At 39.3% G+C, this 16810-nt stretch overlaps 1 protein-coding gene across 1 annotated transcript; it reads left to right on the top strand.

The window, feature by feature from the left end:
* The first annotated feature begins 2709 nt into the window (after window positions 1-2709).
* On the top strand, window positions 2710-13804 carry LOC121884030 (myosin heavy chain, fast skeletal muscle-like). Its single transcript, XM_042392549.1, has 40 exons — window positions 2710-2780; window positions 2901-3123; window positions 3256-3399; window positions 3566-3722; window positions 3844-3871; window positions 3959-4070; window positions 4155-4247; window positions 4338-4401; window positions 4551-4649; window positions 4759-4862; window positions 4961-5099; window positions 5211-5329; window positions 5437-5586; window positions 5668-5838; window positions 5929-6235; window positions 6372-6439; window positions 6542-6629; window positions 6718-6835; window positions 6942-7065; window positions 7162-7298; window positions 7427-7682; window positions 7980-8222; window positions 8335-8511; window positions 8631-8776; window positions 8893-8983; window positions 9081-9470; window positions 9571-9697; window positions 9773-9891; window positions 10551-10747; window positions 10868-11051; window positions 11142-11307; window positions 11448-11572; window positions 11721-12029; window positions 12103-12306; window positions 12394-12519; window positions 12647-12817; window positions 12953-13057; window positions 13140-13235; window positions 13338-13475; window positions 13692-13804. Exons 2-40 carry the CDS (start codon window positions 2920-2922, stop codon window positions 13707-13709), a joined length of 5814 nt encoding a protein of 1937 aa, XP_042248483.1. The 5' UTR covers window positions 2710-2780; window positions 2901-2919; the 3' UTR covers window positions 13710-13804.
* The last annotated feature ends 3006 nt before the right edge of the window (window positions 13805-16810 follow it).

Here is a 16810-nt window from a genome sequence, read left to right as displayed (position 1 = left end):
GTCACTGTTTGGTCTGCTGAGAGCAGAGGTCATTGTGAAGCTTCTCAACAGAGGAAACAAAGGATCGACGCTCCTTTGAGCACTGCGGACAGATGAGCTGCTCACTGAAGGAAATGTTCAGGCCTGTTCAGGGAGAAAACAGTTTTTGTTTCCCAGTGAGTCAATCATTTAGATTATTGCCACAAGCCCCACATATTTCCCTTTGATTTTAATTTTTTTAAAAAATATTTATTTAATGTTTATTTGTACAGGGACAAGTATATAGTAGAACTTAAGCCACAACCACAGCATTTACAGCCTGAGGTATCTTGCAATGCCCGTCACTAGATGGACTTTTAAAACACATGACACTGCACAAGACTCAACAATACATATACGTACATAACAACACTAAACAACAAAGTACAGACATGAAAATTTTAAGGTTAGCAAATTTAATAAAATGATCCAAACTTAACGTATTTTATGATAGTTCATATAAAATATTTTAAAAGCAAAGGGAAACATCTTTGGCTTGAGACACGAGAACGAATGCCATAATTTAATTGTTTGGATATTCACTTAAATTTCACGTCTAAGCAATACCTGCACACAAAGAAACACACAAGAATGAAATCCAGCAGTGTTTCCTGCATGTGGCTGTAAATAGTTCACAGTGGAGACACACCCGGACACACCCGCCCTCAATCAAGCCAATGAATCACCACCATGGCCTCCCAGCAAATGTGAAATCCCCCCCAACCACACACACCACTACCCACAATCAGAAAATACAACATGTGCAACCACGTCTTCCCTGTATGAATGCACAAAACCCATAGACTAGATGTATAACATATACTGTATAACTGAATAAACCAGCTGTAAGCAGTGAAAGTGTCTAATGACTTTGAGACAGAGAAAACTATATCTGTGAGTAAAACACATGCAGAAATGTAAAATGAAGTTAAAAAGGTTGTAAAATCAGTTTTACATTACATTACATTATTATTTTACATTACATTTACATTAATACTAGCAAAAGGCACTTGGGCAGCTGTCAATTATTTTCAGGATTATGAAGGTCAATTTACTTGGGAGCTGATTCCATTAATGTCTCAAAACCAGAGCTACATAGTTTTCTAAGGACAGACTCTTCAAACAGCAACAACATTAGAATCAAATGTAGCACGAGGATAAAGACCTTTGATATCTGAGTGGAACTTATTATAGGTCTTATCTCAGCCGAGTTGGCAAATGTTCCTCTAGTCCTTCTAAGGGAAGGTATAATACCATTTGAACTTCATGGAAAGAGCCAAACATACAATTTTATTAGAGGAATATGAGATGTGCCAGTGTCCTGGAACCAGCGGCACTTGGGTGCTTCTCCAAAACTGTTTGCCATTCTTGGCTATGCATGTGTAATTGCAAGGGTAATTAGACACGACCTCATGTTACAAAATTATGAAATCCCTCTCAAATAAGTCAGAATCTAAAAATTTATGGGAGTTAATTATTTATTGGAGCAAAACCAGTGGTTCAAAAACCAGGGAATATATTCCAACAGCATCTATTTTGGGACATACTTTGGACATTACCATGAAGTTTTATATGCAGAAATAAAGCCAAGTTAAATACATCTCTGTAAAACATTTTGCATGATATTACTAATATTACATGTCATATTTCAAAACCAATATATGGTGTTTAAGGGTTTTAAAGTTACAATGTTAAGTGTGTTTTACTTATTTTTATGATACTATGGCCCCGAAACTAAATTTTACTGTATTTCAAATATCTGAAATGTGGACAAGCTCTGACACTCAATACCAATGACATTTAGAGTGCATCTTACTAAGAGTTTATGGGTTCAAAAATGGATGACAAGGCACAACCCCTTTAATAGATTTAATAAATGCTTGAATATGTATTTGTTATTATTTTCTTCTTTTTCATTTTTATTTTTACCCAATTCTGATCCTTGTCAGCTTGCTTAATATAGAAGCTATTTTTACAATTTAGGAATGACGTGTATTAGACACAAAAAAGCTTACTAAACCTGAGATGTCAACAGGTGGGTCTCAAGATGACAGAGATACTTGACCAAATTGAGTGGTCGACTGCTGCTGACCAAGCAGTTCCAGCCTCTATATAAACAGCAGCTTCAGGCTCTTCTGAGAACTGACAGGCATCTCACCCAGGTTAGTGCTTTGTGTGTGCTTCTGCTCATCTTACTTACAATTTACAATTTATAATTTCATTTAGCAGATGCTTTTATCCAAAGTGATGTACATCTGAGAGCTGATACAACACAAGCAGGGCTCTAGTCAGGAGGGACTTGCTTTGACTTCAAGTTAAATTAAACATTAATGTCATGTGACACTTTGTCATCATGTTTTTAATGTTGAGTAATCTCAACCGGATAATATCATTAATCAAGGATGTTTCTTTTTAATGTGAAGCATGAGACAAATATAATTTTTCAACTAATCCTAATAGCTAATTTAGAAAGGCTCAGTAGAAAGTAGAAAGGCTCTTAATAATCAAAATATTTTTAAATTACTGGAGAGGCTATGAAAATGGTCAACTCATATAACAGGTAACTGTAAAAGCTTATGGACCCATTAAAGTTTCAATAATTGGTTTAAATTTATGTAGTGAGACTATTGTTTACTGATGTAAGCACTAGGCAGTGGGAAATATTTTAATTTTGAGTCCTGTGCAATGACCATCACAATCTTTCTTTAACAGTATCCTCAGACTACAACAGATACTGTGCTGCTCATCTGCGATAAAGGGGGGTAAGACGTCAGAAACAACTCAAAGATCCATAATATCAAATAAAGACACTACATGTAAATCATTTAAACTATAACAGAATGAAATATATTTAATGTAATTCGAACTCATCTTGTTTTCAGTCCCAACTAAACCGCCATCATGGGAGACGCAGAGATGGAATCATATGGCAAGGCTTCCATATACCTCCGCAAGCCAGAGAGGGAGAGACTTGAGGCTCAGACCGCTCCGTTTGATGCCAAAACGGCATACTTTGTGGCTGAGCCTGAAGAGATGTACCTCAAGGGTAAACTCATCAAACGAGAGGGTGGAATGGTCACTGTTGAAACCCTTGAAGGGGGGAAGGTAGGTGAATGAATACTTTCTTTGAAATACTTGACATACAGTCCTTTTAAAACCTTGATAGACTTTTTACACCATTTGTTATGAGACCATGACAGTGAAAGAGGATCTCATGGATCTTTTTTTCCCATTCAGACTCTCACTGTAAAGGAGGAAGACATCCATCCCATGAACCCTCCAAAGTTTGATAAAATTGAGGACATGGCCATGATGACCCACCTCAACGAGCCTGCTGTGTTGTATAACCTCAAAGAGCGTTTTGCATCATGGATGATCTACGTGAGTGTTTAACTTGATACATAGATCAGAGTGAATACACACAGGTCATCAATAAAAAAACTTTATACACAGTAATGTTTGAAGCTTCAATTTAAATTATATATTTGTCAAATGTAGAGGCAATGTGTTTAGATTTAGTTTAGAGTGAATTCTCCTCTCTTTTCAGACCTACTCCGGCCTCTTCTGTGTCGTCGTGAACCCCTACAAGTGGCTTCCTGTGTACGATGCCGAGGTTGTGGTAGCATACAGAGGCAAGAAGAGGGTTGAGGCACCACCCCACATCTTCTCCATCTCTGACAATGCCTATCAGTTCATGCTCACTGGTAATATATTTTATGAAACACAAAACGAGATACAGCAGATATGACATGAAATATGTCTTTTATATTTGTACCATATAAGGTACTTACTGAGAGATTACATGAAATCATTTGTTCATTTCAGATCGTGAGAACCAGTCTATCCTTATTACGTGAGTAATATACAAGCAACTGAATAACTATAAATGACATTTACAGATATGGAAAAAAACACTCAAGGTATCTTTCTCTTCCCCCAGTGGAGAATCCGGTGCAGGAAAGACTGTCAACACCAAGCGTGTCATCCAGTATTTTGCAACAATTGCAGTGGCTGGAGCTAAGAAGGCAGAGGCACAAGCTGGCAAGATTCAGGTAAAACTGGTTGCCTTTACTCAAAACATTTGTTGGAGAATTGCCTGTTTATGGTTTATATACTATACATATATCTTCTTGTAGGGTTCACTGGAAGATCAAATCATTGCAGCCAACCCTCTGCTGGAGGCCTATGGTAACGCCAAGACTGTGAGGAATGACAACTCTTCTCGTTTTGTAAGTGTTAAAAGGGCCAAGAATAAACTTTACAGAATCTTATTGGGCTACATATGAAGACTCCTGCTAACATTAATCTGATATGTTCAGGGTAAATTCATCAGAATTCACTTCGGAACCACTGGCAAACTGGCCTCAGCTGATATTGAAACATGTAAGTCATTTTTACATTTTGTGCAGGAACCTTTGTTTTGGATTTACACTTAGGTATGACGCTAGGTTTAAAAAGGTTTAATACACAGTTCTTTCCACTGTATGATGTCATGTGTGCAATATACTTCAATCTGACCTTGTTATTCTTAGATCTGCTGGAGAAGTCCCGTGTCACCTTCCAGTTGTCTGCTGAGAGGAGCTACCATATCTTCTATCAGCTGATGACCGGCCACAAGCCTGAGCTCCTGGGTATGTTGCGACAGAATATAACAATTAGCAATTACAATGGTAGAATTAAGACAATAACACCAGGAATGTTGCAGGATTTAAAAAGTGTTTTTCTTCAAATCTTTTGCAGAGGCTCTTCTGATCACCACCAACCCCTATGATTACCATATGATCAGTCAGGGTGAAGTGACTGTCAAGAGCATCGATGATATAGAAGAGTTCATTGCAACAGATGTAAAGCGCCCAATCGTTATTATTTTAAGAATGTAAAATTAAGAATCTTCAACGAGACTGTTGCGACTCACAATTATTTTCTTTCATGTACAACACAGACTGCTATTGACATCTTGGGCTTCACTGCTGAGGAGAAGTTGGGTATCTACAAGCTGACTGGTGCTGCGATGCATCATGGTAACATGCATTTCAAGCAGAAGCAGCGTGAGGAGCAGGCTGAACCTGATGGCACTGAGGGTAATTCTGATGATAACATCTTGTAACAAATCTACCAAGGATTTCAGTGTAATGTATAATGCTAAAATATGTCCCAGTTCACTGACAGCTAAAGGTTTGTTTTTCCATCAGAGGCTGATAAAATCGCCTACCTCTTGGGCCTGAACTCAGCTGATATGCTGAAAGCCTTGTGCTACCCCAGAGTCAAGGTCGGAAACGAGATGGTGACAAAAGGCCAAACCGTGCCACAGGTAAGACTAAGAAAATTTAGTGTTTGAAAAAAAAAAAGGACAACGTTTGCATTTTGACATGAAAATATCATTCTGAGAAATGCTCATTACAAAATCTGTATTTCTAGGTCAACAATTCTGTCATGGCTCTGTGCAAGTCTATCTATGAGAAAATGTTCTTGTGGATGGTCATCCGTATCAATGAGATGCTGGACACAAAGCAGCCAAGACAGTACTTCATTGGAGTGTTGGATATCGCCGGATTTGAGATCTTTGATGTGAGTGGTTGAAAAATATGTGAGCAGTTCAAAGATCAACATTGTTTTGACATGCCACTGAATACATTTCTGTAATCACAGTTCAACAGCTTTGAGCAACTCTGCATCAACTTCACAAATGAGAAACTGCAACAGTTCTTCAACCACCACATGTTTGTCCTGGAGCAAGAGGAGTACAAGAAAGAAGGAATTGAATGGGAGTTCATTGACTTCGGTATGGACTTGGCTGCCTGCATTGAGCTTATTGAGAAGGTAAGACAAAGTCAGGTAGAACTGAATTCCTGCTTTCTGAGTACCGGCTAAATAATTGATTCTTTTCAATATGACATTATTTCCTCTCAGCCAATGGGCATCTTCTCCATCCTTGAGGAGGAGTGCATGTTCCCCAAGGCCTCTGACACAACTTTCAAGAACAAGCTGCATGATCAGCATCTTGGCAAGACCAAGGCTTTTGGGAAGCCAAAACCTGCAAAGGGCAAGGCTGAGGCTCACTTCTCCCTGGCTCACTATGCTGGTGTAGTGGACTACAATATCTCTGGCTGGTTGGACAAGAACAAGGACCCCCTGAACGACTCAGTTGTCCAGCTCTACCAGAAGTCCTCAAACAAACTGCTTAGTCTTCTGTATGCAGCCCATGCCTCAGCTGATGGTAAGAAACTAATCAGCAAAAAGTGGTAATCTATTCATTTATGTTACTGTAACATACAGTTTTCATGAGGAGATAAAACTGAACAGGTAAAGCAAAAGCAATGACTCAGTGGAATTGTTAAAACTATGAAATACAGATTCTGGTGGCGGCCACAAGAAGAAAAAGAAGGGTGGTTCCTTCCAGACTGTGTCTGCTCTTTTCAGAGTATGTAAATCCTTCTTTGTTAACAGTGAAATACCATTTTGAAATAATTTTCCAATTGTATCTTAAAAGGGACATTTTTGAATGATTACTCCTGATCCACAGGAGAACTTGGGCAAGCTGATGACCAACTTGAAGAGCACTCACCCTCATTTTGTCCGTTGCCTGATTCCCAATGAAACAAAGACCCCAGGTAAGAAGCAAATAATCCACCTTTTTGCACTTTGTGCATAAAGTATTAGAAGGAATTATTTTTAACACTGTAAGTATGCTATTTTCAGGTCTTATGGAGAACTTCTTGGTCATCCATCAGCTGAGGTGTAACGGTGTGCTGGAAGGCATCAGAATCTGCAGAAAGGGCTTCCCCAGCAGAATCCTCTACGCTGACTTCAAGCAGAGGTGATGCAATTTCTAGTATACACAAGTCAAGTTGATCTCAGCCGAGTTAAAACAGCTGGCTAAGATGTGGGGTCAATGTAGGTAACAACATAATTTTCTCTTGTAGATACAAAGTATTGAATGCCAGTGTCATCCCTGAGGGACAGTTCATTGACAACAAGAAAGCTTCAGAGAAGCTGCTAGGCTCCATTGATGTGGACCACACTCAGTATAGGTTTGGGCACACTAAGGTATGTTCTTAGACAATGTCAACAGTGTTTACTTGTGTAGATGTCTTGTGGTATCCATGTATGCTGATGACTGAGTTCCTTCAACTGACAATGCAGGTGTTCTTCAAAGCTGGTCTGCTGGGTACGCTGGAGGAGATGAGAGATGACAAACTGGCTACGCTGGTGACCATGACTCAGGCTCTCTGCAGAGGATTCGTCATGAGGCTGGAGTTTGTTAAGATGATGGAGAGGAGGTAGGATTATCATACAGTACACGGAGCAGTTCTGTCAATTTTAATTGTCAAAATGTCACATTATCATCACAAGTTTTACAAAATCCCATTACAGTAACATTAACACTTTATTCATATTTATTTTCCAGAGAGGCTATCTTCTCCATCCAGTACAATATCCGTTCATTCATGAATGTCAAAAACTGGCCATGGATGAATCTGTACTTCAAGATCAAGCCACTTCTGAAGAGTGCTGAGACTGAAAAGGAGCTGATGAACATGAAGGAGAACTATGAAAAGATGAAAACAGACCTGGCTACTGCTCTGGCCAAGAAGAAGGAACTGGAGGAGAAAATGGTTTCTCTGCTGCAGGAAAAGAATGACCTGCAACTGCAAGTAGCTTCTGTGAGTAGAATATAAAAGCACACATACCTCTCTTTGTTTTGGTGATAATTTACTACAGTTAATTACATGTTTAGTAATTTAGAATGAATAACAATTTATTTATCAGATCTTCAGGAAGTTCAAATTTTGTGTATGCATTGTATGCACGCTTTGCCAAAGTCTAGCCTTTATTCAAATGAAATCTACTATATAAGTATTAATATTGTATGCTAAAGGAATACTAAATAAGAAATTAATATCTTAATTGTTAATCTAAAAAGCAGTATATTGGCTAACACATGTATGTTCAAAATATAGGAAACTGAGAACCTCTCAGATGCTGAGGAAAGGTGTGAAGGTCTGATTAAGAGCAAGATCCAACTTGAGGCCAAACTCAAAGACACGACTGAGAGACTGGAAGATGAAGAGGAAATCAACGCTGAGCTGACTGGCAAGAAGAGGAAGCTGGAGGATGAATGCTCTGAGCTGAAGAAAGATATTGATGACTTGGAGCTCACCTTGGCTAAAGTGGAGAAGGAGAAACATGCAACTGAAAACAAGGTTAATTTAACTGAAATCTAAATGTATACAAAAGGAGGAAAATATGTCCATTCATTATTTAAATATATACCTTTCTAAGTGACATTTAAATTACCTTGCATGCCACTTTCAGGTGAAAAACCTGACAGAGGAGATGGCAACTCAAGATGAGTCTATTGCCAAGTTGACCAAGGAGAAGAAAGCCCTCCAAGAGGCTCACCAGCAAACACTGGATGATCTCCAGGCAGAGGAAGACAAAGTCAACACTCTGACCAAGGCCAAGACAAAGCTGGAACAGCAAGTGGACGATGTGAGAAAACATTGCTTTTGATAACACGTTTGTATTAGTAGCTTGTGTGTTAGAATTGACATTCCATGATGAAAATACAAAACATATTTCATATCAACATTATAATATTATCTCAAAAGCTTGAGGGATCACTGGAGCAAGAGAAGAAGCTCCGTATGGACCTTGAGAGAGCCAAGAGGAAGCTTGAGGGAGATCTGAAACTGGCCCAGGAATCCATAATGGATCTGGAGAATGACAAGCAGCAATCTGAGGAGAAAATCAAGAAGCAAGTTTTCTTTTTCATTTTTAATCCTTACATTTAACAATCGCCATAATGCAACACAATGATCCTGAGTCAAAACTAACACTGTAAGTGCAATAACAGTTTGTTTCCTCTTCCAGGAAGGAGTTTGAGACCAGCCAGCTGCTCAGCAAGATTGAGGATGAACAGTCTCTTAGTGCACAGCTTCAGAAGAAGATAAAGGAACTCCAGGTTAGTATTTGACATGAATATTATCACTCACTGACTGAAAAACAACTTGTTACAGTATGTTCCAGTCAACAATTCTTCTTCACATTCCTAAACCTAGGCTCGTATTGAGGAGCTGGAAGAAGAAATCGAGGCTGAGCGGGCTGCTCGGGCTAAGGTGGAGAAGCAGAGGGCTGACCTCTCCAGGGAACTTGAGGAGATCAGCGAGAGGCTTGAGGAAGCTGGTGGAGCAACAGCTGCTCAGATTGAGATGAACAAGAAGCGCGAGGCTGAGTTCCAGAAGCTGCGACGTGACCTCGAAGAGTCCACCCTGCAGCATGAAGCTACCTCAGCATCTCTCCGCAAGAAGCAGGCCGACAGTGTTGCAGAGCTGGGAGAGCAGATCGACAACCTCCAGCGTGTCAAGCAGAAGCTGGAAAAAGAGAAGAGTGAGTACAAGATGGAGATTGATGACCTCTCCAGTAACATGGAGGCTGTAGCTAAATCCAAAGTAAGTGTTTTCTTTATAAGTGAAGGTTTTAGCTTTATACCCTTATGTTTAAAAACATCAACATGTAAATGCTGCCTTATAATATATTTATTGTTAATAGGGCAACTTGGAAAAAATGTGCAGAACTATTGAGGACCAGCTGAGTGAGCTCAAGGCCAAAAATGATGAGCATGTTCGCCAGCTGAATGACCTTAATGGACAGAGGGCAAGACTCCAGACGGAGAATGGTGAGTCTTCTAAAATAAAACCACCTGTGGGCGAGTCTGTCATTTTCACAAACTGATTTATATTTTGTCATTCAGGTGAGTTCTCCCGCCAGATTGAGGAGAAAGATGCTCTTGTTTCCCAGCTGACCAGGGGCAAACAGGCCTACACTCAGCAGATTGAGGAACTCAAGAGGCATATTGAGGAGGAAATTAAGGTATAACATGTTTATATCTCCTGTTATTAGATTTTAATACTGGTGGAACTGAGTACTCCATTTCATATACTAGAAACATCCCAAACACAATCATCTTCCAAATCTGAGTACCTCAGAAAAATCCTCCTTTTAAATCATCAGTCAAACATAAAATATCAGAAGCAGTCAGCATGAAAGGAAAGTAATGATAAACAACTATGGGAAGACTCATTATTTCCATATACTATAAACTATATTTAACCATTAGAGAGTAAATTGATGTCAATTGATTTTTCTTACATAAACTTTGCTTTCTAGCATCATAATATTAATGGATTCTGTTTGTTTTTTTTAATTAATTTCCTTTTGGCCGAGTAACATTTTCTGAGGAAAAGCTCTGTTAAAGGTTGGATTTTGCAGAGACAGGCATGGGACAGTTAAAGGGTTTGGATGATAGTTGTGGGTAGAGAAAAAAATCTATTGTCAGAATGCCCATCCTTTGAATGAAATGCACCATAACATAAATAAAATGATTATGACAACAAAAAACATTTTGAAGAAGATTTACTAAGATACTTTTAGCCCTGGTGCCGTAAGCAGTTGTTTTAACTTAGAGAACCTATTTACAGAGTATTTCTGATACATAGATGAATGAAAATGTCTCTTGCCGTGTTTGTTAGGCCAAGAACGCCCTGGCCCACGCTGTTCAGTCAGCTCGCCATGACTGTGATCTGCTCAGAGAGCAGTATGAGGAGGAGCAGGAAGCTAAAGGTGAGCTGCAGCGAGGAATGTCCAAGGCCAACAGTGAGGTGGCTCAGTGGAGAACCAAATATGAGACTGATGCTATCCAGCGCACTGAGGAGCTGGAGGAAGCCAAGTATGTAAAACCTTTCTACTCTTTCATATATAAATCATTTTTGATCACTTTTTTTTGCTTTTCAGACAGTTTGTGATCTATATGTGCAATTAAGTACAAGAAAATACTTGCTCACTGCAGGAAAAAGCTTGCCCAGCGTCTGCAGGACGCTGAGGAGTCCATTGAGGCTGTGAACTCAAAGTGTGCCTCTTTGGAGAAGACCAAGCAGAGGCTACAGGGTGAGGTGGAGGACCTCATGATTGATGTAGAGAGAGCTAATAGTCTGGCTGCCAACCTTGACAAGAAGCAGAGGAACTTTGATAAGGTAAATGGTTATGAGGAAAGAAAAACAAATGTATTTAAACATAATTACATTAATGTAAATGCTAATTTTTACTCATTTATATAATTTTAGGTCCTTGCAGACTGGAAACAGAAATACGAGGAGGGCCAGTCAGAGCTGGAAGGAGCCCAGAAGGAGGCTCGCTCTCTCAGCACTGAACTGTTCAAGATGAAGAACTCTTACGAGGAGGCACTGGATCATCTGGAGACCTTGAAGAGAGAGAACAAGAACCTGCAGCGTATGTCAATGTCACTTTATGTAATGTTTACCTCTATAGGTGTAGGTCATGAGGTTTTGTGGTGGTAAAACCTAATTTCCTAGGTATAATGTATCCTGCAAGTTTCTCTAAACTGAATTTTGGCTTTGGTTGTTCTACAGAGGAGATCTCAGACCTGACTGAACAGATTGGTGAGACTGGAAAGAGCATCCATGAGCTGGAGAAATCCAAGAAGCACGTGGAGACTGAGAAGACTGAAATTCAGACAGCACTGGAGGAAGCAGAGGTAAAAATCTAAATGACAGTATTAGATGACTTATATGATAAAATACAACAGCATGTGTATTTAATGGCATGTATTCATTTGAATTTTTCTTAAATGTTTCTGAGACAGACTGGTAACCTTTGGGTACATGTTCAACTTTTTACTTAAGGGTACATTGGAGCACGAGGAGGCCAAGATTCTCCGTGTTCAGCTTGAGCTTAACCAGATCAAAAGTGAGGTTGACAGGAAGCTTGCAGAAAAGGACGAGGAGATGGAGCAGATCAAGAGGAACAGCCAGAGGGTGATTGACTCCATGCAGAGCACTCTCGATTCTGAGGTCAGGAGCAGGAATGATGCCCTGAGAATCAAGAAGAAGATGGAGGGAGACCTGAATGAGATGGAGATTCAGCTGAGCCATGCCAACAGGCAGGCTGCTGAGTCCCAGAAACAACTGAGGAATGTCCAGGGACAGCTCAAGGTGAGCTTTATCTGATCAATGAGTAAAAAAATGTTGAAAAGCAAAGAAAATTAACTTTTGTCCATGTTGTCAGGATGCCCAACTGCACCTTGACGATGCTGTCAGAGGACATGAAGACATGAAGGAGCAGGTTGCCATGGTGGAGCGCAGGAATGGCCTGATGCTGGCTGAGATTGAGGAGCTGAGAGCCGCTCTGGAGCAGACAGAGAGAGGACGCAAAGTGGCTGAGCAGGAGTTAGTTGATGCTAGCGAGCGTGTCGGACTGCTTCACTCACAGGTTTGTCTTCAGTGATTCACAAGAAACTGCATTTATACGTAAAACATAATGAATATACATAACAAATGTGACTTTTTTAATATTCAGAACACCAGTCTTATCAACACCAAGAAGAAGCTGGAGGCTGACCTTGTACATATTCAGGGTGAAGTGGATGATTCTATTCAGGAAGCAAGAAATGCTGAGGATAAAGCCAAAAAGGCTATCACTGATGTGAGTTTACACCTCTAACTCTTCAATTTTATGAGTAATTTAATATTTTTGTATACTGCCTTACACTTATAATATAATAAGCTCATTATAACTTAAATTTGAATTAGAAAACTTCTCTTCATTTCAGGCTGCCATGATGGCTGAGGAGCTGAAGAAGGAGCAGGACACCAGTGCTCACCTGGAGCGGATGAAGAAGAACCTGGAGGTCTCAGTCAAGGACCTGCAGCACCGTCTGGATGAGGCTGAGGCCCTCGCCATGAAGGGTGGCAAGAAGCAGCTCCAGAAACTAGAGTCAAGGGTATGCACTGTATATAAATGGTCATTTTCTGGAAGCACATCACACTTTCAATGCGTGAAATAAATTCTATGTGTATTTAGATTGATTGTGATCTTTGTAGATAATACTGATGGATCATTTATCATCTCTTTTCAGGTGCGTGAGCTAGAAAGTGAAGTGGACGCCGAATCGAGACGTGGAGCTGATGCTATTAAAGGAGTCCGCAAATATGAAAGAAGAGTGAAGGAGCTGACCTACCAGGTATTTCCTACTTTAAATAAAAACTACCTTAATATCTCTTAATTCTCCATTTATCATCACTTACAAGCATTTATCTGTGCAGACTGAGGAGGACAAGAAGAATGTGCACAGACTTCAGGATCTGGTGGATAAGCTGCAGCTCAAAGTCAAGTCTTACAAGAGACAGGCTGAGGAGGCTGTAAGTCAAATACGTTGATATGATCAATCATCTACACTTGGATCAATAATGATATAATTTGTCTTGTAACTATATGAATATTACTCCCTTCACCCTTCACAGGAGGAGCAGGCCAACAGTCACTTGTCCAGGTACAGGAAGGTCCAGCATGAGATGGAGGAAGCTCAGGAGCGCGCTGACATCGCTGAGTCCCAGGTCAACAAGCTGAGAGCAAAGAGCCGTGATCATCATCATGGAAAGGTAAATTTGTTATATGTTGTTTGCAGGGTCACAATATCAAATCTTTTTAGAATGATTTGATGCTGTGCACTTTTGATATTGTAAATCAATATCCAACCTTATAGTACTCAAATGATTACATACTTCCACATGAAGATGGAAGACAACTTATAAGGCAGTTTGTTTCATAGATTTGAACTTTCGCTGTTGCTTATGTATTTTCACTTCTTTTTTCAGGGTGAACATGCTGAATAAAGGTCATCATAGAGTTTAGGCCTTTAACAAAGTTCATAAAATATGAACATATGGTTGAGGTCTCTTTGACATGTCAATAAAGATGATCATTGCAATCCTGGATTCTGTCTTTTTTTCCTGTTTGAAACAATTACTCCTAGACAGAGATGCAACTAAGTAGAGCAGCTGTAATGTCTTGTGGTATAATAGCAGAATCACTGGTCACACTTTGACTATGTAGAATCAAGTTTGCCTATATAAGATACTATATGACTAAACAGAACTCGTTGCCCACAGTGAGGAAGTATTCAGATCCTTAAATTAACTAAGCAGCACGTTGTAAAAATACATTGTGTCTTGTGTTCAAGATTTTACTTACCAAATATTGTATATCTTTTGTTTTCAGTGGTGGAAGAAGTGCTCAAATCCTTTACTTAAGTAAAAGTACCAATACAGCAATGTAAAAATACTTCTTTACAAGTGAAAGTCCTGTGGCTAGGTGCTCATAAGGGCAATGACGGATGAATTGCATTGATACTTCAAGTCCTGGTTCGTCAACTGAGCGACCTCTCCGATTTAGACAGACAACAACATGCTCCATATTTTCATTAAGCCGGAGCCAATAATCAAACGCAGTCTCACCAGTGCTTGGCAAGGTGGCGTAGAAGTCAAATAGGGGAGTTGATGAGGAGATGGCTTCACCAAAGTGCTGTTTAAGAATATTCAAAACTGCATCAGGGTTACACTCAAGATTGTAGGGGCTGTTTCTCACTGACACTTTGACTATTTCCTTAACTTTGCCTGCAAGTCTTTCCATTATTTCCCCAAAACATTGCTCTGTTTCAACATGTCTCTTGCATAGATAGGCCGTCATCACCTCTATCCACTCATATTTGTCTGTGTGATCTCCTCTAAATATGGAGGGTTCTTTGATATCTGGTTTCACTACCAGATTCACTTTGGACAGATCAAGTGTACTGCAACTGGTTGTGCCAATACTGAACCCATGGGAGGGAGTTTGGGATGCTTTAATATGAGTGGAGTTGTTCACTTGCTGAATGGAGCCATTAGCAATCAACTGAGAAGTAACAGATGCTCCAATTTGCTGCCCTAACTGCAGAATTATCTTGGACAGTTGCTCCCCATGTGCAGTACTTTGACTTGCATTTTAAGTGTTCAAGGTACAAACAATTGACAATTAAATATAAATAAATGTATCCCCATTAGCGTAATCAACCAAAATAAAGCTAGTTAGTAGTGACGTTAAAAACATTAGCAAGCTACGTAGCTTGCGCTAGCTTACACTTGTTGCTTAGCAACCAAAATAACTCGGCTGACAGTCGGAGTTCAGGCTCCGTTGGAGTAGCAGCTCTCTCGGTGCACAGCTTTGCTGAAAGTGTCCCTGGTTTAATGCACCAAATGTAACGGGGGACTATATTAACCTTATAGTTTATAATGCGCCCGTTAAGTTTATTTTATATCGCTGATATTAGTGACAGCCTACAGTCTCTGCGTAGTGTTGTGATGATGGTGGTGGACTAACGGCTGACAGTTGGTAGTTGACTCCAACGAAGTAACACAGACGCTCCGATGTCGATTCAATGATGACTGCTTATTGCTTACAAGCACTTCGGGATCTGGGGGATACAACTGTTTAATGAAAAATAAAATCATAATCAAAAGAAAATTACAATACTAATGAATGATTTCCGTGACGAAGCTCAATAACTGAATTACAGGGCCAACGGTCCAATCTTGACCAGGATCAAAGACTTACTATATTACAAATTACACACAGACACTATTGATACAGATGAATCAGTACACATACATAATCACTCTGAATGTCAATATAGTTATAATTAGTAATTAATTCTCTCTCAGATTAGCTGTACATTAATATTTACAGGTTTCCATTTAACAGTCACTCACTCACCTGGGGGATACAAGCCCGGTCTGACTTGTTCCCCCGGTGATGGGCTTTATAGCTGCATCTTTACCTTGGATACTGTGTAGCCAAGTATTAGATATGAAATATAAGATAACAGCATAAAAATATGAAAATAACAACTATTAAATGAAGGTAAAATTACTGACAAAATTATATTCTATATTACAAGATTTTGCTATTAGATAGTGACCATTTGTAATGTATTTAATATTATTATATTTAATATTATAATATCATTCTAATGTATTTAATGTAACATGCAAGAGGCATATGTTACACATAAAAAATCCTACTTAAGTAAAAGGGCATAAGTATTATCAGCTTGATGTAGTTAAAGAATTGCAGGAAAAGTAGTGGTTTGGTCCCTCTGACTGATATATTATTATGTATGACATCATTAGATTATTAATAGTGAAGCATCAGTGTTAGAGCAGCATGTTACTGTTGTAGCTGCTGGAGGTGGAGCTAGTTTCAACTACTTTATATACAGTTTAGTAGCTAGATTAATCCAGTGGTTCCCAACCTAGGGGTCGGGCCCCTCCAAAGGATCACCAGATAAATCTGAGGGGTCGTGAGATGATTAATGGGAGAGGAAAGAAGAAAAAACAAAGTTCTGATACACAAATCTGTTTTCAGTTTTTGCACTTTTTCTCTAATCTTTGACTTTTGCTGAAATGTTGGATCATTTGAACATTTATTGAAATGAAACCCTGTGAGAAGTTTAGAGGGAAAAATCACTATTTGGTGGAGCTGTTAACAACTCATAGACATGTGAAATGTGACCCCGACTACACACTGCTTTTTGTAAGACGTCAAAAGCCAAAAAGATTGGAAATTACTGGTTTCATCTTTAACAATGTGTTGTATTTTAAAAGCTTGTTATATTATCCATTGTATCAAATCTTCATCTTAAAAGCACCTAAAGCTGTCAAATAAACGCAGTGAAGTAGAAAGTACAATATTTCCCTCTGAAATGTAGTGGAGTGGAAGTATAAAGTAGCATAAAATGGAAATACTCAAGTAAAGTACAAGTACCTCAAAATTGTACTTAAGTACAGTACTAAGTAAATGTACTTAGTTACTTTCCACCACTGCTTTTGAGTGCACTCACTCCCAGTGGGATTGAGAGGTAGCTGTAATGTGTCTCTAATTTGTTCCTTCTAAGGCACGG

The sequence above is a fragment of the Thunnus maccoyii genome, chromosome 18 (genome assembly GCF_910596095.1).
Source record: "Thunnus maccoyii chromosome 18, fThuMac1.1, whole genome shotgun sequence".
Lineage (NCBI taxonomy): Eukaryota > Metazoa > Chordata > Actinopteri > Scombriformes > Scombridae > Thunnus > Thunnus maccoyii.
This window is presented reverse-complemented; position numbering and strand designations above follow the sequence as displayed.

Coding starts and splice junctions, on each gene's coding strand:
- LOC121884030 (XM_042392549.1), top strand. CDS start 2,920: ATGGGAGACGCAGAGATGGAATCATATGGCAAGGCTTCCATATACCTC. Junction 7,066..7,161: donor ATAGGTTTGGGCACACTAAG/GTATGTTCTTAG, acceptor CTGACAATGCAG/GTGTTCTTCAAAGCTGGTCT. Junction 9,892..10,550: donor ATATTGAGGAGGAAATTAAG/GTATAACATGTT, acceptor CGTGTTTGTTAG/GCCAAGAACGCCCTGGCCCA.